Below are 23,894 nucleotides of genomic sequence, written 5' to 3' on the forward strand. Positions count from 1 at the left end.
ATTGTTTTGGAGCATCAAAGTGATATAGTTTATGGATGTAGTTCCATTCTGCCAGCTGAAAAGCACAATGTCAGCAGTAGTGATGTTCTGATTTGCAAAAGGAGAAATTAATCTGAAAGGCAATAACAGTACAAAGATATAAGGAACATAATTGTGTAGTGTTTTTCTTCAACTATCTGAGTATTCAGGTGAATATATTTCACCAAATCTTTACCCTGATTGGTTTTGACAGACTGCTCGAGAGCCAATTAGAATGCCTGAATAAGTAACATGACCACAACAGAGATGACGTTTGAGAACTGACCGATAAAAGCAAGGCACCAACGAAAAGTCAGTGGCTCATATGGAGAAACTGGAAGAGTAGGTTTCAAATAAATTTTACCAGCTGACCATATTTGATGGTTGTGGAATTCCAGGTGGAGTTTATCTTTTTTTCTTACTGTCCCTGCATGTGTTTCTTCTAGATACCCCAGTTTCCTCTTACAGTCCATATGCATTAGGTTAATGGTGATTCTCAGTTGGCCATGGATGCAGATGTAAGAACATGTGGCTGTCTGTCTCAGTATAGTAAGAACATGTAAACCCCAGCCATCTAAGGATTCAAACCCAGGACCTTCTTACTGTGAGTCAGTGATGCTAACCACGGAACCACTGTGCTGCCTCTAAATCCAGTTCCCCTACAATCCTAAATGATTTCAGATCATTTGCACTTAAATCAGTTTTGATAAAAATATTTGAAAACTGGTGAGGTAGGCGATCTTGAGAAAAACAGCAGGTGGTTGACCCGGTCTCTCTACAGGCTAGTGGGAAGAGTAGAAGATGCCACAGTAACTTTGTTCAACTCAGTTTTAAAAAACTTGGAGAGAAAAGGTTCTCAGCCACAATATTAAAACCACTAATGAGGCGAGGTGATTAATGAGTATTGATCATTCTGTTACAATCCTTTGCTTTTCCAGAAAAGTTTAGAGCATTGCATTCCTGTGGATCTTACTTTGACACTGAGCGTCTGCCTGAACTTAGCTCTGAAGTGACTTGTGACACACAACAGAGATTCCAAGGCTTTGTTTTGACATCCAAACTCCCCAGATGACAGTCCAATCAAAGAACTCCTTAATGAGCAAGAACAAACCTTTCCTCCACAACTGCCTTTTAGAAATGTACTGCAAACACTTTAAAACTACTTCAACAGAGGGAACATGTCTGTGTGAAAAGAGGAAGTAAAGCTTGTAGAAGTGCAATGAATACAGTTATTTCCTTTTCTAAAGTGGTGTTTTTTCAAGGTGTTTGATCTTTTTTATGAAAATAGTTTATGATCAGAAATTATTATCAAAATTATTCAAAAGAAAGACAATGAAAGTAAAAAAAAAAAAAAGACTAAATACCTAATGATCTCACGGCCCAATTCCTATTTTTAAAACTTCATAGCAATGGAAAATGTCAAAAGATGAAGACTAAAGAACATATACATTCATCTGCACAATATGAATCTGCTGAAATCATTTATTCTGTTCATGAAATTGTCACGGTCTGGCTGGCAGACCGTGGGGAGATGGGGAAATAGGACCCAAACGCCGGACTCTTCAGTGCAACAGTGTTTATTTACAAGGTGGTGAAGTAAACAACAATAAATCCCCAGTTTCCCAGACTCCCGTGTAGTGTCTTCTTCCCAAAAGTCCCTCTCTGCCCCAGTGTCCCTTGCACTCCCCGTGCTCACTGCTCTTTCTCGTCCCACACTATTCCTGAGGGGAAAACAATAGAGGCAGCCGTTACACACTTATCCCAGCAGGGATACACTCACACTTGACTGTGCTTGAAGACTGACGTGTAGTCAAACGTAATAATCCAGCGTCGGTGGAAGCTCCATCGCTCATCTAAATAGCTCCCCCGACAAGCCCAGATGAGGAGCAGGTGTGCGGCAAGGACTTCGGGTGTGGCCAGCCCTCAAGTTAGGCCACACCCCCAGGGCTGAAGGTGCCTGTAACTTGGCCACAGAAGAAAGGCAACACACACACACACACCTGCCTACATACAGATGTGCACAGGGGCAGTGCAGACAACACACCAAATAATAATAATAATAATAATAATAATAATAATAATGATGATAATAATAATAATAATAACAATAACAACAACAGTCATAGTCCCCACTGCCCACGGACCCTGAGTCCCCAGAGCCGGGTCCGTGACAGAAATAACAAACAAACAACTCTCTTTTTTTGTAAATACCACCACTTGAAAACAAATTAAATATACAAATACCTGCCATAGCATTGAAAATCACAAATTCAAACTCAGTTATAACAAATCACCAAGTATACTATTTCTTTTTCCCTCTTTAACTCATACTCAGGAGTTTGGCAAAAGTTCGTATTATTAGCCTTGAGGGGCTCACTTTTACATACCTGATGAAAACAAATCCACAAACTACTATCTATTTATCTGGCTTGATAACTGCTATCTGGCTTGTTCATATAAACTCACTATTGTACTATACAGCTTGCAGAAAAATCTATACTTTTCAAAAGTCATTCACATCTATATAAATAACGTTCTAAGCTATTTTTATTTAAAAAAAAAAAAACAACCTCTGCTCTTGTGAAAGGAAAATTCTGTTAAGAGGTTATGACCTTGTTGGTATATGGGTAAGCAACTAAAAACTGTATAGGCTTCTATAACAGCTTGCTGTGTCAGGGCTTTGAACAATGGACAGGCAAACTGTCTTTGTCTCTGGCCAGGTATAAATACAACTTGTTCAGACAGCCAGTGCATCAGTTCAAAAACAGTTCTCTAAGAGACCTGAATCACCGCAGTCAACATGGGCAAAGTAGGAAACTAAATTGTTAAATCAACATTAATTAGCCTATACTTAAGTTATCTTGGAGAGCATGATTGTAAAAATGTCCTTTAAACCCATTGTACTTTTTTCAGATCATCTTCTACGAGGACAGGAACTTCCAGGGTCGCTCCTATGAGTGCATGAGCGACTGTCCCGACATGTCCTCCTACCTGAGCAGGTGTCACTCCTGCAGGGTGGAGAGCGGCTGCTTCATGGTCTATGACCGCCCCAACTTCATGGGAAACCAGTATTTCATGAGGAGGGGCGAGTACGCTGACTACATGAGCATGATGGGCATGAGCGGTGGTATCAGGTCTTGCCGTATGATCCCCATGGTAGGTGTAAAGTGGTGGTACTTCCATATAAGACCTTTTTGGAATTAACATAAGTTTCATGCTTAATTTTATTTTGTCTTGTGTCTATAAAACAGCACAGAGGCCAGTTCAGGATGAAGATCTATGAGAGGGAGAACTTCGGTGGTCAGATGTACGAGCTGATGGACGACTGCGACAGCATCATGGACCGCTACCGCATGTCCGACTGCCAGTCGTGCCACGTGATGGATGGCCACTGGCTGATGTACGAGCAAGCCCACTACAGAGGCAGGATGATGTACATGAGGCCCGGAGAGTACAGGAGCTTCAGGGAGATGGGAATGAGCGGGATGAGGTTCATGAGCATGAGGCGCATCATGGACATGTGCTAATTTTACATTTTGACTTCAATAAATGATATAAATTTCTAAATTCTTGTGTCTTGACATTTCATTTCATTTCTAACTCAGAGAAGTAACATTTTAGTATCACAGTCATTAAGAAGTAATCCATTACATTACAGCATCACATCCTCAGAAACAAATTCATAAGAATACTTTTGCTTTACCAACATATAACACCACATACACAATGGTTTATTATGCATTTGGGTATTGCATAAAAATAGAAAATAAAGTACATCAAGTAAATAAGAATATCTTTTGGTTTTAATGAAATACATTTTGTGTGGCAGAAATAAGAGCGATGCAAAAATCAGATGTATACAGGTAACATAAATGGAGCTAGGATTAGGTTAGCACACACTACACACAGCAGATCTCAGTAATGGTTTTTGGCATCAGAGCTGGCTGAAAATCTGGACAACTTAATCAGAGATGTGCTTTCTGAACACTGGAGAAAGCAATACAAGTAAAAAATGGATGCTCTTTTGGTATATCTCTAGATACTCCAGGGGTACATAACTATGTTCAAAAAGTATGAAAAAGTGATTTTGTCCACTAACAGTTCCAATATTGTCATGTCATCGCAGGAGGTAGAATTTATGTTATTGTGAAAAAAATCATCAAGACAAACACTGTGCAAGATGTCCCAAATAAGATTCTCAATTAGTTCTCTACTTTCAAGGTTGTAGAGCATGGAATATTTTATTTTTGTGTTGACAGTTTGGATTTTTGAATTAGGCAAAGTCTTTAGAAGCTGAAGGTTGCTCATTTTTGTTTTACCAACATTGAACACCCCTTAGCATTTACATTGATCCTGTTGGTTATATGGTTCACTTTACATATGACTGCATTACTTAACCTTACTGCATAGGAAGTTGGCATTGGTGGCATCTCCTATATCACATTACCAGCTTGTTTATTTCCCCCTGAGGACACGCTTCAGCCAAAAATCAGAACAGTGTCGTGGAGCTGCGGAGCTTCTTAGTAGCTGGCAGAAACTGATTGTCACCACAAAGTGTTGATTCAAAATGTCCTCTAGCACCAATCACAGGTATGGTCATAGCGTCAGTTGCTACTGATAAATGAAAAACAGCAGTTTCAAGTGGGGGATGCTGTGGGGTAAACAGTTTTTCATGATGGGCGGTGAGGGGGTGCAACATATTCAGTTTTAGAATTCATATTTAATGTTAATTATAGCTACACATACTTCACAGTGTGTCTCTATCCAGCCTTCCTCCCTCACCCCAAACGTCGCGACAGATGGCCGTCCCTCTCTGAGCCTGGTTCTGCTGGAGTTTTCCTCCTGTTTAAATGGTGTTTTTCCTTTCCACTTTGACCAAAGTGCTAGCTCACCGAGGGTTACATGATTGTTGAGGTTTTTTCAGTTTTCTTTGTATTATTGTATGGTCTTATGTTACAGCATAGAGCACCTTGAGGCAACTGTTGCTGTGATTTGGCGCTATATAAATAGAAATGCATTGAATTAAAAATGTACTTTTACAATGTAATGGCCTTTCTTGTTGCCATCTCACTTGCTGACAAGTACTTTAAAACATTCATTTGTAACCACTGCCAGTAGGAATTGGGCAGGTACCCTGTCAAACTAAACTGTTAAACGAATCAAAACTTGAGTTTCTGAAATAACCCCCAATGTGAAAAATACTATTGACATATTTACATGGCAACTTTAACTTTAACTTTGTATTTCTTCTTATACAGTACTATAGACAGCACAATCTTATGGGTTTACTATATCCATGTGTGATTTTAGACTTCAAATAAATGCACTGGCTGCTCTCATTTACTATATAATGTACTGCATTTACTTCATGCTACGTCCACACGTACACAGGTATTTTTGAAAACAGATTTTCCATTTTCGTTTTTTTTTAATATATATATATTATTCCGTCCACACGTGCAGTTTTGAAAAATATCTCCGTCCACATGTAAACGCGAAAAACGCTGTCAAACGTTGTCAAGAACATGCCAAATCCTAGCTGTGTTGGAAATGTTGGCCAAACAGAAGTCTAGAAGCCTGGGAGGGAAAGAGTAAACAGGGTTTTATGCAAACCTGCAGTACTTCTGGAAAGTTTTTGTGTTTTTCGGGAAAGGTAGCTAATTTTGTGTTACTTTTCAAGTGCCTTCATTTCAACCAAAACAGTATTTTGGCTGGTGTAGACTCACAATTTAGGAATGAACAAAATGCATACAGCATGCATAAATTTTAATTTTAAAAAAATTAAATTTATTCCAAACCGACATCAGAGTCAGGATGTAGGTTGTGAGAGCGTCTGTGTTGAATGGAGAATGCCTCTGATGCCTCTGTCTTTCTAAATGGTGGGACAGTAACTGCATGTGTGTATATGTAAGCGTGTATAAACTGCAGATAGACAGATTAACAGCAACAGTATTTTGTCTACATCTGCCATTGTAGAAATGTATCTCACGTCAAAAACGGCACACACCTTTGACTTTGTGTGAGTAAATCTCTGTTTTCCTCGTCCACACATAAACGCAAAAACTGAGTTTTCGAAAATCTCCACCCTGGCAGGAGTTTTTAAAAAATCTCCATTTTCAGTGATCGAAAATGCAGTTTATGTGTGGACGAAAGACGCAAACGCACAGAAAAATCTGCGTTTTCAAAAGTACCCGTGTACGTGTGGACGTAGCCTCAGTCTCAACTACAGTGCAGTGAAAAAGTTGCACCCTCCTGATTTCTACTTTTTTTTTTTTTTTTACATATTTGTCATATTGAAATGTTTCAGATGATGAAACTAATTTTAATATTAAACAAAGATAATCCAAGTAAATGTAAAAGCTGCAAGAAGGTCCTGAGTGGCTTTGTAACTCTTTCCACACTGACAGGTGTGACTGACTTTGTCTGATTCTTTAGATTGTGGCATGTGTTCCTTTGTGAGATCTATTAGCCTACTTCAGTTTGAGACACAGGTTCTATTTAAGTGATTTCTTAACTCAAAAGATGTGGCTGTAATCAGACCCGCGGGTGCATTTTTAGTGATATTATATGTATTTATTTGTTTTTGAGCTAAATTAACTTTGTTTCGGATGCTGTAAACAGTTTCCAAACTTACTCAATATCTTATCCAACTTTGAGTTGGGATTTAAAAATAGTATTTTTTATCTTATCTTAATGAATCAAATTGTTTTATGCAGGTATCAGGTATCAATAGCAACTTTTTTAAAGAACTAAACTTGTATAATACTACTCTCACGATGAATTAGTCCCCTCATCTAGTGTTGCTTGAATGACAGAATGATGTCATGTAACACTAACAAATTCACTATTATTAGATACATAATGACAAGTGAGCCGAGTCTGGCCCTTTGGCAAATATATGTGATTGATTTTTAGTTTTCTGTTAACACAGAAACTTAACACAAATCCATTGAAGATTCCGATGAAAATCTAAATATTTAATTCCAATACACAGGACCTTATAATGTATTGATGCTACTTTGAAATAAAATGTAATTGATTTGTTATATTTACACCTGCCTTATTCAAACCATAAACTCCTAAGAGGCAGTTTGCTTTGAAGTTTTGGTTTATAGTTTTGATTTTGATTTCTCTCTGTGTTTTTTAATAGCTACAAGTAGTAGAGACACAATTTGTAACAATCTATTAACCACCATATATTATGAAACACTAAAAGGGTAAAGCGTAGACTGAAATAAATAGCTTTTTCTTTCTCAAATCCATAGAAAAACATGTTCTCAGCTTAAACGTTAAAGAAATCCTTTAGGTTAAGGCAGATAAAGGGCTTTCGTTAATGACATCAATGTTTAGTACTGAAAATGTATCCTTTCGTGAGACTATCATGGTCTCACGAAAGGATACTCATTTCTATAAATTAGCCACTTACAAATGACAGGGCCATACAGTGTGGTTTGAAAGGCTAAAAAAGGGACTATTGTCTGTTTCACTGTATTGTAACTCCAAAAAATGCTCATTGTATTGAGTTCCCTATGGAAAAATCCATTCTAAAGTCTTCTAGGGGATCCAGTCACATGGACATGTAACAAATGTCCTGCACTCTATAGGCCTCTATACCATGTTGATGAGTCAGGGCTTTACACAATGGGAGCCAGAGATTCTTTGGGTTCAGCCAGGTATAAAAGTAACAGTTAAAACAGGACCATCATCAGTGTACCACTCACACAGTTTCACGAAGTAGTAACACACTGTGAAGCAACTAACTGGGACCATGGGCAGGGTATGCGTATTCACCTCATTAACTGCTGTCATCATTGGCTGAATTTTGTATTATTTTGAGCGTGGTTGTTGACGTGTGTCTGCTGAATCTAACTCCAAACCAATGTATCCCTGTTTTTCAGATCATCTTCTACGAGGACAGGAACTTCCAGGGTCGCTCCTATGAGTGCATGAGCGACTGCTCTGACATGTCCAACTACCTGAGCAGGTGTCACTCCTGCAGGGTGGAGAGCGGCTGCTTCATGGTCTATGACCGCCCCAACTTCATGGGAAACCAGTATTTCATGAGGAGGGGCGAGTACGCTGACTACATGAGCATGATGGGCATGAGGGACTGCATCAGGTCTTGCCGTATGATCCCCATGGTAGGAAAGCTGTGCTGTGGATATCATTTTCCTCCAGATATTCTAGAAGGGTTTTCTGATTCTTTGTTGTGAACTGTTTCCCCTACAGCACAGAGGCCAGTTCAGGATGAGGATCTATGAGAGGGAGAACTTCGGTGGTCAGATGTACGAGCTGATGGACGACTGCGACAGCATCATGGACCGCTACCGCATGTCCGACTGCATGTCCTGCAACGTGATGGATGGCCACTGGCTGATGTACGAGCAAGCCCACTACAGAGGCAGGATGATGTACATGAGGCCCGGAGAGTACAGGAGCTTCAGGGACATGGGAATGAGCGGGATGAGGTTCATGAGCATGAGGCGCATCATGGACATGTAAAAAATATATATATATAGAATGAACAAATAAATAAAACTTTTGACTAAATGTTTGTGTGTTACATTGATTATTATTAATTTTACCATTCTTGTATCATGTCACTAAAGCCATCCGATGATTTTAGTACAGAATAACTACATCTTTGGCATCAGCACTGACACAACTGGATGGACAACCAGGTATAACAGATGGGCTCAACTTAATTAGGTGTTGCATAAAAGAAATCACAACCACGTTTCCGAAAAACTTGGCGTCCTGTGCAAAATGCAGATAAAAACAGAAAACAGTTATTTATATATAAGAGAAGGCCATAATATATTCACAGTACTGTAGAATACAATAAATTGAGAAAATTAATAATTTTCAGAAAACCTTTGGCTCTTTTTAAATTCAATTCAAATAAGTGATACTAAAATACAAATAACTGGAGGAACATTTTTGCAACCAGTAATGTTAATTGGCAACAGGTCGGTAACACGACCATGGGCATAAATGGAGCAACTTATAGAGACAGAGTTTCTCAAAAGTAAAAATGTCTGCTAAAACTGCATCTACACATTGTAGAATACGTTCGGAATGAATGTTAAAAGCAAAACTTTCAATATTTCATCATCTACGGTACATGGAGAATTCCAAAAATATGGATAAATCGATTTCTGCAAGGGACAAGACAGTAGCTGCAAAGGACCCCATTCATTCTTTATAACACTAATTTTCACTCCACCTGAACCATAAATTCTGCTGTACACATATGAAGCAGCTTCACTCTTGATAGGATTTCTACTATGTTAGAATTCTGCCTTACTGCTGTTATTTCGGAAATGAGGGTTTCTACAGGCAAAAGCATGTCACTCATAGTAGCCAACTTTCACAAGGAGAAAGTAGAATATAAAACTCTTCAAACTGGCACCTAGTCACTGGTTCTGATATGTGGTTCAAAACCAAAACCAGGAGAGTGGAGTAGCAGGTTCAGGGGGCAGTGTTAGTGGAGGTTGAAGGGCATCTGTAACTCAGATTTTCCATCATGTTTCTCCTATATTAGTAGCTGCCAAGACCTGGAGGACAGAGGAGGGAACAGAGAGCAGATAGAGCGCATGGGCCAGCAGCTGAGCTTGAGAGAGGGAACTGAAAAGCATCCCAGTGTCACTGTTGCTCAAAAAACACTGTGTAAATAAAATGTTCACTGACCAAATTGTGCAAAGTTGGAGCAGGCAGAGGTGCACCTGCAAGAGCTGGACCGGGCCAAGGCCCAGACCAAAGTCTTGGAGAATCTTCTCACTTGGTCTTGCTCTTCGCCAGCATCATCACCGCTCCTCCAAGCTTTCCTTGAGGTCTTCCAGTGAATGGTGGATGCGTGTCGTTGGCCCCCAGAAGAGTGTACCCTGCAGCTGTTCCCACTGCTGCCCAGGGATGCCCAGGCAGTGGTGTTTTTAACCCAGTCCAGTTTATTATCTCTGTGTGGACTGAGGTATTTATAGTCTTCCACAATGACCACATCAACCCCTTGGATAGAAACAGGGGTCACAGATTTCCTGGTCCTCCTGAAACCCACAATCAATGCTTTGGTCTTTGTCACATTGAGCTGCAGATGAGTCTGCTCACACCAGGAGTCCACCACAGACTTTGATCAGTCTCCTCACCCTTAGTGATGCATCCAAACACCACAGCATCATCAGAAAACTTGGCAGAAGAAGATGTCAGGTATCTGTGCAGTGGCTGAAGTCTGTAGTGTAGAGTGTGAACAGGAAAGAGGAGAGGACAGTCCCATGTGAAGCTCCTGTGTTGCTGATCACCTTGTAAGGCACACAATGTTGAAGTCGTTCTGCCAGGTAATCAACAATTAAGGACACAAGAGAAGAATCCACCTACATCGCTGTCACTTATCACCCAGGACAGTCGGACTGATGGAGTTGAATGCACTGGACAAGTTGAGAAACATGACCCTCACAGTGCTGACGGGCTAGTCCAGATAGGTTTGGATACGATTGAGAAGGTAGATTATGGCGTCCTCAGCTCTGAGGCTGCGGTAAGAAAATTGAAGGGGTTCCAGATGTGGTCTGACGTTGGAGTTGGTCAAGGATGAGTCTTTCTAGGGTCCTAAGGACATGGGAAGTCTGTGCCACGGGTCTGCGATACTGGGGGCCACCAGGACATGGTGTTTTGATACAGGAACGAGGCCTGACATCTTCCACAGCACGGGGACCCTCTGAAGACGAAGACTCATCATGAGTCGTGAGAAGTTTATGAAAGACTCCACAAAGGTAGGGGGCACATGCCTTGAGGACACAGGGACTCAACCTGAGTGGAGTCTTCTCATTAGTCTCAAATCTAAGCTGGTTGCTGGAGTGATAGGTGGGGGAGGGGTGTCAAGAATTTCACAGGAGGCTGTGGTGCAATGTGGAGAGAGACGGAGAGTTTGGTATGGCTGGGTAAATTTACATGGGTAAATTCCCTGGGCAAATAATATGGCCTGATTCCAACGGCACACAGTTCAATGTCCGTCTCAACGTCTCCCTCCTCCTCTTAATAACAATACTACTACTACTACTACTACTACTAATAATAATAATAATAATAATAATATTAATAATAATAATAATAATAATAATAATAATAATAATACATTTTAATTAAAAGCTCCTTTCAAGACACCCAAGGACACTTAACAATAGAATAAAACACATACAACAATGATAAAATGAAGAACAATAAAAGCAAAAAAGGACAAGATAAAATAAACAAACAACAGGTTTACAGTGAATATGCAGAACAGATGGGTTTGGAGTTGAGATTTAAACTGGGGGAGAGAACCAGTGTTTCTTATATCTGGGGGTAGAGAGTTCAGAGCTGAGGCTGAGACAGAAAGAAGACACAACAAGTTGGATAGAAGAAAAGGTCGAAGTGAGCAGGCAGAAGAGGTCGTGCTTAACAGGTTAGAAAGTTAAGGAGGAGCAAGGTTATGAAGGGCCTTGAAGGTGAGCAGAAGAAGCTTGTATATTATCAGGGTGTCATGATGCGGCTGTGTGGAGGCAGGAAAGGACCCAATCGCAGACTACACAGAGATGAGAAAGTGAACTCAAAAGGCAGCTTTATTGCTGACACAAGGGGAAAACGGTACAAAACTAAACTGGGAAAATATAAACTAAACACATGGAGAGACACAGAAGGAAATACACAGCCATGGATGAGGGAGATGCTGACATAAATACACAGAAGGATAACGAGGAAATGAGAACACAGAGGGAACGCAGCTGATACGAATTAACAAGACACCACAGGGGAACTACACCGAATGCAGAAACATGAAACATCCACAATGAAACAGGAAACGGGAATGGAAGAGCGGCAGACCAGAGGGAGCAAGGGAACACAAGGGAGAGCGAGTGCATACGTGACGGGCTGGGGAAACATAGATAAACATGACGGAGTGAAACACAAGGAGGGGAAAACAGGGCACAAGAACATACCTAAGTACAAAACACAAACACACCGAAGGAGACACAGGGGGCAAAGACACGAGGAGAAATCCAGTAAACAAAACTAAACAGCCTGCATACACTTTTGACTAACAAGGTGGACTCAAACCATAATACAAAATGACAAAACACAAGAAAACTCAAAACGCTGGGTCAAATGACCCAGGATTGTGACACAGAGAGCCGGTGACGTTCCTGGAGAACAGGGGTGATGTGAAGGTAGGAGGTGGTTCTGGTAATAATGCGGGCAGCAGAGTTTTGAACCAGTTGAAGCTTATGGAGGGATTTTTGGGGAAGACCATGCAAGAGAGAAGTACAATAGTCAATGTGGGAGGTAACGAGACTATAAACAAGAATGGATGCAAACTGGGTGGAAAGAGAAGAACATAATCTGTTAATGTTGCGCAGATGTAAATAGGCAGAAAGGGTGAGACTACTGATGTGAGATTTATAGGATAGTGAACTGTCTAGGATGACACCAAGGCTCTTAACCTGAGGTGAAGGGAAAACTGTGGAGTTATAAATAGTGAGTGAGAAATGATTCGTCTGACCTTCACCTCTGCATCCAAGGTGTGTTTTCCTCCAGATTTCAGCCGGTATGTCCGTGGGTCTGGCTCACAAGCCACCAGGATCTGAGCAATTAGCTGATCTCTGAAGTAAATACTGCGTGTGGTGTGTTGCTGCTGCACCACTGTCCCATTCCTGAAATAAAGTAACAGTTCAGTTGCAAAAAGAGCAATAAAAACTCTCACAATCCACATGTTTGAGAGAAAACTATATAAGCAAACTAACACTCTAAATAATAATAAAAGATGAGGAAAAACAAAAAAGTAAGAAAAGGTTAAAGTATGGAGAAAAAGCAGGAACAATTGAAACAGGCGGCTGATGCATTAGTTCACCTGATGCAAGATGTTAGCGGGGGTTGAGGCGCCTGGGAAGGGATCTCAAAATGTCATTGTAGGTGGCAGACAGTTGGTGTTTTAAGCCACCTCTCTGTTGAAAGATGGCTGTTCACAGTGAACATACTCTTTCACTCGCTTTCAAACCGTCTGTCTTCTCTGTCCAGAATGTGAACATTAGCAGCCCCTTATCCATTAGATGTGGATGTACAGCTGAGTCTTGTCATGTTGAGGTGGACCGTCCATTTATGGAGCTGTTGTTTTTGTCCAATAAAGAGATCTGAGCACTCGTCGCTGCACAGATGGTTGGATGTCTCCTGCCTCAGACAGGCAGTGGGGGTGAATGGTGGGGTGTGGTTGGTGGCTCAGCGCTGCAGGGGAGGGATGGAGAAGTGGGTTCAGAGGGCAGCGGAAGGGGAGTCTCTTCGTCACGCCTCATGGTATTTGTCTAGTCTTGTCTCCCCTGTTTAGTAGCCTGCTGGGACCTGGTGGAGAGGGGAGTTGAGCTGGGTCCAGAGATGCTCCCGATGAAAGGAGCGCTGTGAAAATGAAAGAGAAAAGCAAATCTTGTTCTTCATCAGCTCCTGTGCATGCTGATTCTCGTCTTGCTACACTGGGAATTGGGAATCATTAACCATGTGAAACACTGCTCAAGCCTTTTAATTCAGCTGTTTTTTTCTTTTGTTTTATCAGAGATGGGCAGTAACGCGTTACTGTAACCTGATTACGTTTTTCAAGTAACGAGTAAAGTAAGGGATTACTATTGCAAAAAAAGGTAATTAGATTACTGTTACTTTCACGCTGCATTACTGCGATTTTTTTGCGACAGTGTCTCATGACAATGATGTAAGCGAGTGCAATGTTCGTGGCAACAGCTGTGTGCAGATCAAGAATGGATAATATAACGAGTGCGGGCAGTACTGACCTTACTTTGAGTTTGATTCCGTAAAAAGTGACAAAAACATTAACGTCCGCTGCTCACTGCATTGGAAGAAAACTTCTTTTTACAGCGAAAAAACACCTAAACTTCCAAGCAAGCACCGATACGCTGCCACAGGAATGTGAAACTGCCAGATCCTTCCACTGACCGCTACGACACACCTTCACCAAGGCAAACCTCCACCTGCCCCACTCCTGCTGTACAGATGAAAACAGAGCAACAGGACCGCTGAGTCTTTGATTTGATTTATTTTCTGCTGTGTTTCACTTGCATCTATTTGAGAGAGTGAGTGTAAACACAAAAAACTATTTTATTTTATACACTGGTATATGCAGAAAATAGGTTTAAATGTTCAACAGATTTCTTCCAGTCAGAGAGTGTTGCATATAATTTAATGTTTGCTTCATGCATAAAGTTAAAAGATTAAAACTAATCAAACTAGTTTCAAAAAGAGACTTTTTCATTTGATTACATTTATATGATTGGATATATATGATTTATATATATTTATTTATATTTATATTTATATTTATATATATGATTTATTATGCAGAAAAAATAGAATTGGGCTGAAAGATCCATCGCTTTATTCAGGTTGTAAATCATGTTTTTAAAAAGTAACTAAGTAACTAATTACTTTTGAAAATAAGTAATCAGTAAAGTAACAGGATTACTTTGGGGGGGAAGTAATCAGTAATTAGTTACTGATTACTTTTTTCAAGTAACTTGACCAAGACTGTGTTTTATTTATTTATTTTAAATGTGTAGGCTTGTATTTCTGAGCTCACAAACAACTGTTGTTTTCAGAGATACGTGGTCTTCACAGGAGGGTCACTACAAACGTACGGCTTATAGAACAAGCAGACAATTTTTGTCTGCTTGCCTTTTAGTCACCACACACCACTGCATTGCATACTATATGCAAAAAGTGAAGTTGACTTTACAGTACACAAATAAATTTATTTTGTGGTCTTCCTTGTGGTTCCTACACCCTGTTGTTGTCTTTTATGTCATGGTCTGGGGTATGTGGCTGGAGTTTTCCATCAGGCTCGTGAGCCTACCTGGGATCCGCCCCTGGGCAGGGCCACCTCCTCCTCCAGTTCCTCACACCTGCAGCTGATTGCACGCAATCAAGCCAGATTAATTTAAGCCTCAAGCTGACGTCCATTCACCGCCTGTTTGTCATCAATCCATGTTTGTAGCTGGCTCTCATGTTTCAAGCTCTCTTTGTGATTTACCTTGTTAACTATACTTTCTTGTGGCACAGTTCCTGGATTCACCTTGTCTCAAACCTCTGGCTCAAGTTCTGCTCTCAGACTCAGGATACCAAGCCACCATTTTGGAAATCACTCTGTGCTTCACCTGCCTGCCCTCCTGCCACCACACTCTATCAGGAACCTCCGGATCTCAGGTCAGCCTTTTCACAATACTCAGCTCACCCCGGATTCACGTCACCCTCCTCATCACTCTTTTTCTCCTCCTGTAAGTAAGAATAGTTACATAATATACTTACCAATTTCAGAGCTCCACTCAGCTACTTCCCTAACTCTGTCCTCTCTCTCCCTCAGTGTGAATGCTTACTGCCCTATTCCAGTCTACATCTCAGGCCCATTTCCCCTCACTAGATGCACGTCCCCGTAGCCACATTACCCAGGCCACGCCACATCAAATTCTGCGTTTCACTATTTTTGTCCTTGCCAAGCTTTCAAGTCCAAGGTTAACCAATAAATATATTGTAAAACCACCTGCTGTCTCTGTTCTGGGTTTCTGCACCTAAGTCCAGTTTTGGTACTGACCACTTGGCCCTGTGACATTTTACCTGTTATGTTCTAGATCATAAAAATGTAACAGACTAGACAGACTCCTTAAAAGCCATCCTTCCAAAATTTCATCTACACATCAAATTTGCAATCAGAGGAAAAACACTGGATAAGACACTCAAATAGAAAACTGCCTCATTTAGGTTTCTATGAAGCATTTTGAGAAAATGCTAAATAACAACCAGTCTGTTTACCATTGTTTTTAAGGCAGTGAATGGCCCAAAAATACAAAGTTCATCAACCTAAAAACGAAATGTTTCCAGTGTAAAAATACCACAATAATAAATATTAAAGGGGGAAACATAAGCTATATGTACAGACAACAAGAGCAACTCAGAGAGCGGAAACACCTGGGTGATAAGAAACAGTTAAAACTAATCAAAGACAATGAGATGAGGTAAGTAAAACTAAAAGCATAAGAGATAAGGACTCAACAAATTAAAACAGGAAGTAGCTAAGGGAACACTGATACACTTGGAACACAGATGAACACTCGATGACAGCTAATCAGATCAATAAATTAAAGGCTCAAGATAATATGCAAGAACATAAAAATCAAGTGAAACAATAAACAATTTAGGATTTAAATAACACACCTAATGATGAAGGAAGTCCAAAAAGCAGTTTTAAAAACTGTCCCATGTCACTTACCACTGAAGTCCCACCTCATCCATAGGAGTATATCTATAGAGTAGAGAGGTTTACAGAAGATGGACCCATGCATCTCATCTTGAGCAGCAGGTGATCTATGAGAGAATCACTGATTATGTGAAAAACAACCTGCATAAGAAGCTGCTGTAGTCTTTTAAGTGCTGCTTCCTCCAGAGTGCGTTATCATCGCTACATGGTTTGGTGGCAGAAGAGAAAGCCCTTCAGAGGATTATGAATTCGAATAAGTTGACATTAGTTGACATTAGTGCAAAACAGTAAATATTCATCTCATTCTGTCTTGAAATCATCACAAATTCGGTTTCAAGATCATCAAGAATCCTGGTAATCCTCTGGTTCTTGGCTATTATATGTTAAAACTGCTCTGATATCAACTGGTCAAAATGAAAGGTCACTGATGGAGTACTTGCTGTCAGTTAATGTCTTTACAACCTACTTTTCCTCCAGGAGATGGTGCCGTTCAGTTCTGTGTGCTCCTTTGTCACCTTTGCAACTTCGGTAGGGTCCAGGTATCTCATCATGCTACCAGTAGTGACACTGACTCTAGCCTTATACAAGACTGGGGGGGGGAAATCCAATTAACCTGATTAACAATTCACTAAGCTCTGCCCCAGACTCATTTGTGACTGTAGCAGGATTGCAGGCCCATTCAGAAGACTCACGTCAGTGAAAGCTCTTCTCACTTGGGACACAGCTGCTGAACATGCATTCACCACCCCTAAGGGAGATTCACTTCTGTCCCTGTCCTTATCTAGCCAGAGTCATGGTCCTGGGTTTTATATGTAGAAGTTGTCCTTTGTGGACCTTTGAATTTCTGCTTATAATTCTAATGTTCTATTTGCTTCTTAGATTATTGTTTAGACTTATTATTACGCCCCTAGCCTCATTATCTTGTGCATATATTCTCTTAGTCCCCCCTTTTCCTTTGTCATGTCATCCCTCTTGGTTGTGTGCTCCCATGTTCCATGATTCCTCCTAGATTACTAGTTATTGAATTCCTGGATTCAGCTCTACCATTGTTTTATATTTTTATGTCTTTTAAAGACTTAAACTTCAAAGTTGTTTTTGAGTTTGCAATTTGTCTCCCGAGTCCTGCATTTGGGTCGTCATCCTGCTTGCCAAGCATCTGCTTCATGACAGCCCCTGTGCCTGCTTGTCTCCCTGTCTCTCCCCTGCAGAATGCAAGTATGATATTATAAATCACTGGCTGTCAAGTTGCCCTTGTAAGTGAGGAGAACCTGGCTGGAGGAGTGCCAAACACAACAAGAATTTTGCAATGGTCCATATTTTCTGTAAAGTTGAATTTCAAGACATTGCACAGACTCTAGAAATGCCTTGTCCCAACACTTATTCTATAACCCAAGCACATGAAAGCACATGTTTTCTCCCAGCTTCCTGAATAGTTGGTATATTCACCAAGGAAATTGAGGCAGTGATCCATTGTTGGATGGACCTGACCTTTGAGGTGGACCCACTAACTGTCTTTTTGTACCAAGTACAGTGGGCACACACCAGCATATTCATCTCTCAACTAGGTATCCGAATAATCTTTCACTAGAGAATTTTCTTGTGGCCCTCTCTTCTGCATGTGTCTCTGCCAGTGTTATTTGTGTCCCAAATGCAGCCTCTTACTTGCCTCCTGTTGGTCTGTTTATACTGTTATCCACCCCTAATATCCTTGGTCACACTTTGCTCTAGATTTTCCCTCTGGTCTAACACACTTCAATGGGAACACATTCATTCTCACCATTATGGAGTATTTTTCTAAGGCAGACCACTTTGTGCATCTTCCCGAATTTCCCACATACCAGCAAACAATAGAAATTATGGCTCATTGTGTTTTCAGATTACACAACATACCATTGGATGTAATTTCTGATCAAGCCCCTAATTCACCTCCCAGGTATAGAGAGACTTCAACACCACACTGGGAGCTAAAGTGAGTTCATCATCGGGCTTTCACTCTCAATACTCTAAAATATACACATACCACTATGACCTCCTATGCTACTGGTTTGTACCTATTTTGGGTTTTTGCAGCCCTGGAGGATGAGATCATTGTCTCCTCTAGAACACCACCTGTGGTGTTGCAGTTCTACCAAGACAGCTAGCCTCTGGCTGGAAATGTATGCCAGACTCAAGCCCAGACTTCAAACGAGGTCAGAAAGGATGGTACATTGTCCTCTTTTTCTTCATATTAGAGCATTTTTATGACCCAGAAGGAACAGCAACTAGAAAATGAACTTGAACTTGGAGACCTTTCAGATACTATGTTGATATGATCCTGTCAAGTTTATCCAAAAAGCATTTTTTTTTTCAGTTCTCTATTGAATTTTAAGTAAAGAAATCTCCAGTGTAGCAGAAAATAATCTAAATTAATATTATAAATTCATGCAGTTTTGCTATTATAATGACCTTGTATGATAACATGATATGAAAATAAAGTTCAAATTCGCCCATAAAAAATTATTCTAACAAAAAAAAAAACATAAGACGTGACAGTTTTATAGCATTTAATAGAGATAAAATGTGTTTTCTGATTTAAACAAACGTGGCAGTTTCTTGTACATAAGCTGTTATAAGTGAGGGATAAAACAGCTTCAGTTTTTACAGAATGAAGGCAAAATTGTACACGGCTTCTTTAGTTATGGTAAGGGTATAACAAACATTAAGCCATAGGTAAAAAAAATCTCTCCTTTATTTTGGAGAAAGCCAAAACTGACTTTTTGGGGGTAAAGTTTGTGGTGTTTTCTTTGTGCCCTTGGCTAAGACTGGGAGAATAATTTAATAAAAAGAAACATTACACATTGTACAGTTAGAGTTAGTGTTAAGGTGGGGTCATCACCTACCCAAAGGTCAAACGATCAAAAACATCAAACAAACACTCTGTAATTAACACTAATCTCACAGTTACATGATATCATACTTGCATTTGTCTAACACAGTCAATATTTTGTTGATGTATTCTTCCTCCTCTTTATCCGTTTGAGGATTTATAACCAAAATACAATATAAACAATTTCTGATGGAGTACGATGTAGTTGTATGTAAATGTATCAGCAACTAATTTAAAATGTCTTGTTGCTACAGTCAATTTATTTTTCATATTCTACAGTGGAAACAAGCATGTTCACCGTGAAAAACAATTCAAACACCCAGTTTTGACAGTTTATGTGTGACACGGGTCATAAACACAATTCTTAACAATTACATGGGCCAACCTATTCACATTTCACAAGCACGGTTGAAAATGCATTCTGTAAAAAGAGAAAAGGCCTTTCTAAAGACTGCTGGTGCCCAGTGTCTATAAAAAAAATGGACCTAACCTTTGCTTTCTGTGGGCCTCACTAGCAAGTTGCTGAGTAATGGGTTCTCTGGTGTAGGGGAGGGGTTTCTTTACGTTTGGTCAGGTATAAAAGAAAAGGGTTAAACCAGGTAGAGAACAGGACAGAACAGGAGTAACTACTCACTTGCAGGCAACATGAGCAACACTGGCATGAACATGAGGGGCAAGGTACAGATTTCTTTCTTTTTTAATCAACAGTGATTACTGCTTCCAAATAACTGCTGCTTTTTAAAGAAGGATTTTATTTTGCTGTTTTTCAGATCATCTTCTACGAGGACAGGAACTTCCAGGGTCGCTCCTATGAGTGCATGAGCGACTGCTCTGACATGACCTCCTACCTGAGCAGGTGTCACTCCTGCAGGGTGGAGAGCGGCTGCTTCATGGTCTATGACCGCCCCAACTACATGGGAAACCAGTATTTCATGAGGAGGGGCGAGTACGCTGACTACATGAGCATGATGGGCATGTCAGACTGCATCAGGTCTTGCCGTATGATCCACATGGTAGGAAAGCTGTGCTGTGGATATAATTTTCCTCCAGATAGGCTTGAATTATATATTCAAATTCTTTGTTGTGAACTGTTTCCCCTACAGTACAGAGGCCAGTTCAGGATGAGGATCTATGAGAGGGAGAACTTCGGTGGTCAGATGTACGAGCTGATGGACGACTGCGACAACATCATGGACCGCTACCGCATGTTCGACTGCATGTCCTGCAACGTGATGGATGGCCACTGGCTGATGTACGAGCAGCCCCACTACAGAGGCAGGATGATGTACCTGAGGCCCGGAGAGTACAGGAGCTTCAGGGACATGGGAATGAGCGGGATGAGGTTCATGAGCATGAGGCGCATCATGGACTCCTGTTACTAAATGTTCACTGTCCAATGCCACTAAATAAAATAATTTTACAGTACTTTGACCTTTGTCGAGATTATTAATTAACTCATCATGAAAAAAATGATACATTGTTGTGATACATATATATACTGAAAATATTTGAAGTTTTATAATTTTATCTGCAACAAACACAATAGCAAGCAAATATTGATTCTAAATTGTATTCAGCTGATGATACCTGATAATATAAAGTGTGATCTTGAATAGAATACCAATTAGCATTTTCAAAAACTGAAAGATAAAATCAAAATAAGGGAATTTTCAAACAATTGTCAAAGTAACATGTTTTCTGTTTATGTCATGTGTAAGTGTCATCTGACTGACACTAACTTGGTCATAAAAACATCTGATGATGCTAATCTATGTTAAATTTTTTAGCTTAAAATTTGGTTTTATGCATCATTAATAGTTTAAGTTTCTTTTATTCTTATTTTCTTATTTTTAATCACTAAATGAATTCTGAAACTATCTGTCCAGTATTTAGCTACAAGCTACAAGTGCTTAAAAATTGCTTGAGGATACGGTTGAAGTGACTCAGACCTACACCCTATAATGAAGTTGTAAATACTGTGACATGTTGTATATTTATTAATAAAAAATTTGTTGCCATCATATACATGTATTGGGGTTTGTTTGTTTTTTCGTTTTAAAGGTGATGTGTCTAATATAAACAATCCCAGAAATTATTCAGTTTTTAACAATGACTCTGTTTGCATCAGGAACAATACAGACAGTGAGTCATTATTTACTGTGTTTGGATAATTGGTCATTGTGGTTTTACTCCTGAAGTTAAAAACAAGACACTTAAAAAAAATCAGACATTTATTTAGATTGTTGTACTGTGAAAGTTAATTCTAACATGTTGCATATTAAGAAAATACTGATTGTGCCATCTGTTTCCACTTGTATTATTATTTTTATTTATTATTTGGTGCAAGAAAAGACAATGGTTGCCATAAGCTCAATTCATAAATAAAGAGCCAAAAGGTTCTAAAAGGCTAAATCTAAATACAGAGTATTTAGATTTAGCCTTTTTACAGAGTAAAATACAATTATCAATTTGAGAAATATTTATATTATTTAAGAAGGCAATCAAATCAGATACTACAAGAATCGAACACTGCAAAATTATGCAAACATAATGTTAAAAACAGACACATAAACCATGCTAAAACTGAATATATCTATAATCCTCCAAATAAATGATCATGATGATGACAATTAATAGTGCAAATTCTACAAAATGTTTTTCAGTTTCTGAGTTGCTGATTTTAACTTATGTCCAGAAAAAAATGTGCAATAAACATCTACATTCCATTAGCATGCACTGTGAGTTCTTTCTACTTTACAAAACCTTAATCAATTATTTTTATGTTACTCTGGTTTAATGCATCTAAATGGGCACGACAACCTTAGAGCTGAGAATAGAGGCTTTGTGTTACTCGTCAAAAGGTCAAATTTCTAAAGTCTTCGCTTGCCCAATCATGTGATTATATGACACAGTACCGCATGCTGGTACAGCTCTCTATACCATGTTGCTGGGTCAGGGGTTTAAACAATGGGGGCCCACTGACTCTGTAGGGTTTGGTCAGGTATAAAAGCAAGGGTTAAACCAAAGAGGACAGCAGTGCAGCAGTAGCAGTAGCAACAGCAGCAGCTCATCATTAAGTATGTCCACCACTGACATGAGCATGGGCAAGGTGAGCTTATGAACGTCATGAACGTCATATGCACTGATGTTGTAGAGCATACAGAATATAGATCGTATTATTTCGGTGAACTCTAAATGAACTAATGCACTCCTTTTTTCCAGATCATCTTCTACGAGGACAGGAACTTCCAGGGTCGCTCCTATGAGTGCATGAGCGATTGCGCCGACATGTCCTCCTACCTGAGCAGGTGTCACTCCTGCAGGGTGGAGAGCGGCTGCTTCATGGTCTATGACCGCCCCAACTACATGGGAAACCAGTATTTCATGAGGAGGGGCGAGTACGCTGACTACATGAGCATGATGGGCATGAGCGGTGGTATCAGGTCTTGCCGTATGATCCCCATGGTAGGTAGAATGCAGCATGAAATCCTGTTTCTAGTACAAGTGCAAACTCCATAACACATTATTTTTCCATTCTCTCTAACAGTACAGAGGCCAGTTCAGGATGAGGATCTATGAGAGGGAGAACTTTGGTGGTCAGATGTACGAGCTGATGGACGACTGCGACAGCATCATGGACCGCTACCGCATGTCCGACTGCATGTCCTGCAACGTGATGGATGGCCACTGGCTGATGTACGAGCAAGCCCACTACAGAGGCAGGATGATGTACCTGAGGCCCGGAGAGTACAGGAGCTTCAGGGAGATGGGAATGAGCGGGATGAGGTTCATGAGCATGAGGCGCATCATGGACATGTGCTAAACAAATTCACAAAAAATAAAAGATAAAGACAAAATCTTACATCAGTGACTTTTTGTGTTGTTCTTTATTATCTCCTCTAATATAGTGAATAAACGATCATTAAAGGGGTTTGAAAGGGGAAAAACACAATGAAATGGTTACATTATTCTCTAGAGACACACACCATCACCATCAACTTAATAAAATAATAAATACACCACATGAACTTGGGGGAAAAATTTAATTCTCTATAAATAATCAAAAAGTGTGCCACAGTTTTATAAACTAATCCCAGTATTATACACAGCACACATTAAATATTGTTGTTCTATTAAACCACGTCAAAGTCTAGTTTTGATTAAAAACCTCTTTATTGCAGATCAGTAAGTTATTAAGCAGTGTTAACTTAAAACCCCAAACAAAGTAAATATAATATTTAATTTAATCGTTTTTTCCACTTAAACTTTCACTGAAATGTTATATTATAGTATGCCACATAATACCTTCAGATTACGCCTGAAATGAATGTTAAATACAAACCAAAGAAAAGCACCACCTTGTTATAAGTAAGCATGTGTGTATGTGTCTAACATCAACCAATTATTTGCTACAGTATAGATAAAAAAAAAAAAAACATGAACCTTTATAAATTAGCTTAAGCACCATTGCATTACCATTTACATACATTCAGGGTGTAGTATCAGTTTAACAACAGCATTTGTGGTACTAGCACAAATAACTACATTTAAATACGGCTCTACTACTTTTTGAGTATATCACCACAAAATAAAAACACTAAATCATTTTCAAGGTAATCACAAAGAAACTCTTTTGATCTAGAATAATAGAGCCTGTCAGAGGATGCATAACAACCCTTTGCCATCAGCATTCACAGAGGGACTAACATTGGATGCTGCTGACTCATGGTTTCC

The 23,894-nt window shown here is 39.8% G+C and overlaps 4 protein-coding genes and 1 long non-coding RNA gene across 8 annotated transcripts; 4 read left to right on the forward strand and 1 right to left on the reverse strand.

Moving 5' to 3' along the window:
* Positions 1 to 1,603: 1,603 nt before the first annotated feature.
* On the reverse strand, positions 1,604 to 2,458 carry LOC113007426 (uncharacterized). Its single transcript, XR_003269907.1, has 3 exons — positions 2,406 to 2,458; positions 1,823 to 2,022; positions 1,604 to 1,739 (listed from the first exon to the last, which is right to left on the reverse strand). It is a non-coding gene; the product is annotated as an uncharacterized LOC113007426 (long non-coding RNA).
* A 291-nt stretch (positions 2,459 to 2,749) lies between these two features.
* LOC113007425 (gamma-crystallin M3-like) lies at positions 2,750 to 22,998 on the forward strand. 3 transcript variants are annotated; one of them, XM_026143978.1, is made up of 4 exons: positions 2,750 to 2,827; positions 2,932 to 3,174; positions 3,270 to 3,536; positions 22,975 to 22,998. In XM_026143978.1, the coding sequence occupies exons 1-4, from the start codon at positions 2,819 to 2,821 to the stop codon at positions 22,981 to 22,983; spliced, it is 528 nt and encodes a 175-aa protein (XP_025999763.1). In that variant the 5' UTR covers positions 2,750 to 2,818; the 3' UTR covers positions 22,984 to 22,998. The 3 variants fall into 3 exon arrangements, with proteins under 3 accessions (XP_025999763.1, XP_025999764.1, XP_025999762.1); XM_026143979.1 differs by lacking the exon at positions 22,975 to 22,998 and adding an exon at positions 8,515 to 8,548; XM_026143977.1 differs by lacking the exon at positions 22,975 to 22,998 and having other exon boundaries at positions 3,270 to 3,585.
* Positions 7,712 to 20,591, forward strand: LOC113007424 (gamma-crystallin M3-like). 2 transcript variants are annotated; one of them, XM_026143975.1, is made up of 4 exons: positions 7,712 to 7,795; positions 7,917 to 8,159; positions 8,248 to 8,514; positions 20,531 to 20,591. In XM_026143975.1, exons 1-4 carry the CDS (start codon positions 7,787 to 7,789, stop codon positions 20,540 to 20,542), a joined length of 531 nt encoding a protein of 176 aa, XP_025999760.1. In that variant the 5' UTR covers positions 7,712 to 7,786; the 3' UTR covers positions 20,543 to 20,591. The 2 variants fall into 2 exon arrangements, with proteins under 2 accessions (XP_025999760.1, XP_025999761.1); XM_026143976.1 differs by lacking the exon at positions 20,531 to 20,591 and having other exon boundaries at positions 8,248 to 8,524.
* Positions 19,759 to 20,585, forward strand: LOC113007420 (gamma-crystallin M3-like). The gene is made up of 3 exons (XM_026143970.1): positions 19,759 to 19,838; positions 19,931 to 20,173; positions 20,264 to 20,585. Exons 1-3 carry the CDS (start codon positions 19,806 to 19,808, stop codon positions 20,540 to 20,542), a joined length of 555 nt encoding a protein of 184 aa, XP_025999755.1. The 5' UTR covers positions 19,759 to 19,805; the 3' UTR covers positions 20,543 to 20,585.
* Positions 22,182 to 23,022, forward strand: LOC113007421 (gamma-crystallin M3-like). Its single transcript, XM_026143971.1, has 3 exons — positions 22,182 to 22,269; positions 22,383 to 22,625; positions 22,708 to 23,022. The coding sequence occupies exons 1-3, from the start codon at positions 22,240 to 22,242 to the stop codon at positions 22,981 to 22,983; spliced, it is 549 nt and encodes a 182-aa protein (XP_025999756.1). The 5' UTR covers positions 22,182 to 22,239; the 3' UTR covers positions 22,984 to 23,022.
* The last annotated feature ends 872 nt before the right edge of the window (positions 23,023 to 23,894 follow it).

Source organism: Astatotilapia calliptera, chromosome 16, assembly GCF_900246225.1.
Source record: "Astatotilapia calliptera chromosome 16, fAstCal1.2, whole genome shotgun sequence".
Lineage (NCBI taxonomy): Eukaryota > Metazoa > Chordata > Actinopteri > Cichliformes > Cichlidae > Astatotilapia > Astatotilapia calliptera.

Coding starts and splice junctions, on each gene's coding strand:
- LOC113007425 (XM_026143978.1), top strand. Junction 3,175..3,269: donor CTTGCCGTATGATCCCCATG/GTAGGTGTAAAG, acceptor TCTATAAAACAG/CACAGAGGCCAGTTCAGGAT.
- LOC113007424 (XM_026143975.1), top strand. Junction 8,160..8,247: donor CTTGCCGTATGATCCCCATG/GTAGGAAAGCTG, acceptor TTTCCCCTACAG/CACAGAGGCCAGTTCAGGAT.
- LOC113007420 (XM_026143970.1), top strand. CDS start 19,806: ATGAGCAACACTGGCATGAACATGAGGGGCAAG. Junction 19,839..19,930: donor GCATGAACATGAGGGGCAAG/GTACAGATTTCT, acceptor GCTGTTTTTCAG/ATCATCTTCTACGAGGACAG. Junction 20,174..20,263: donor CTTGCCGTATGATCCACATG/GTAGGAAAGCTG, acceptor TTTCCCCTACAG/TACAGAGGCCAGTTCAGGAT.
- LOC113007421 (XM_026143971.1), top strand. CDS start 22,240: ATGTCCACCACTGACATGAGCATGGGCAAG. Junction 22,270..22,382: donor CTGACATGAGCATGGGCAAG/GTGAGCTTATGA, acceptor CCTTTTTTCCAG/ATCATCTTCTACGAGGACAG. Junction 22,626..22,707: donor CTTGCCGTATGATCCCCATG/GTAGGTAGAATG, acceptor TCTCTCTAACAG/TACAGAGGCCAGTTCAGGAT.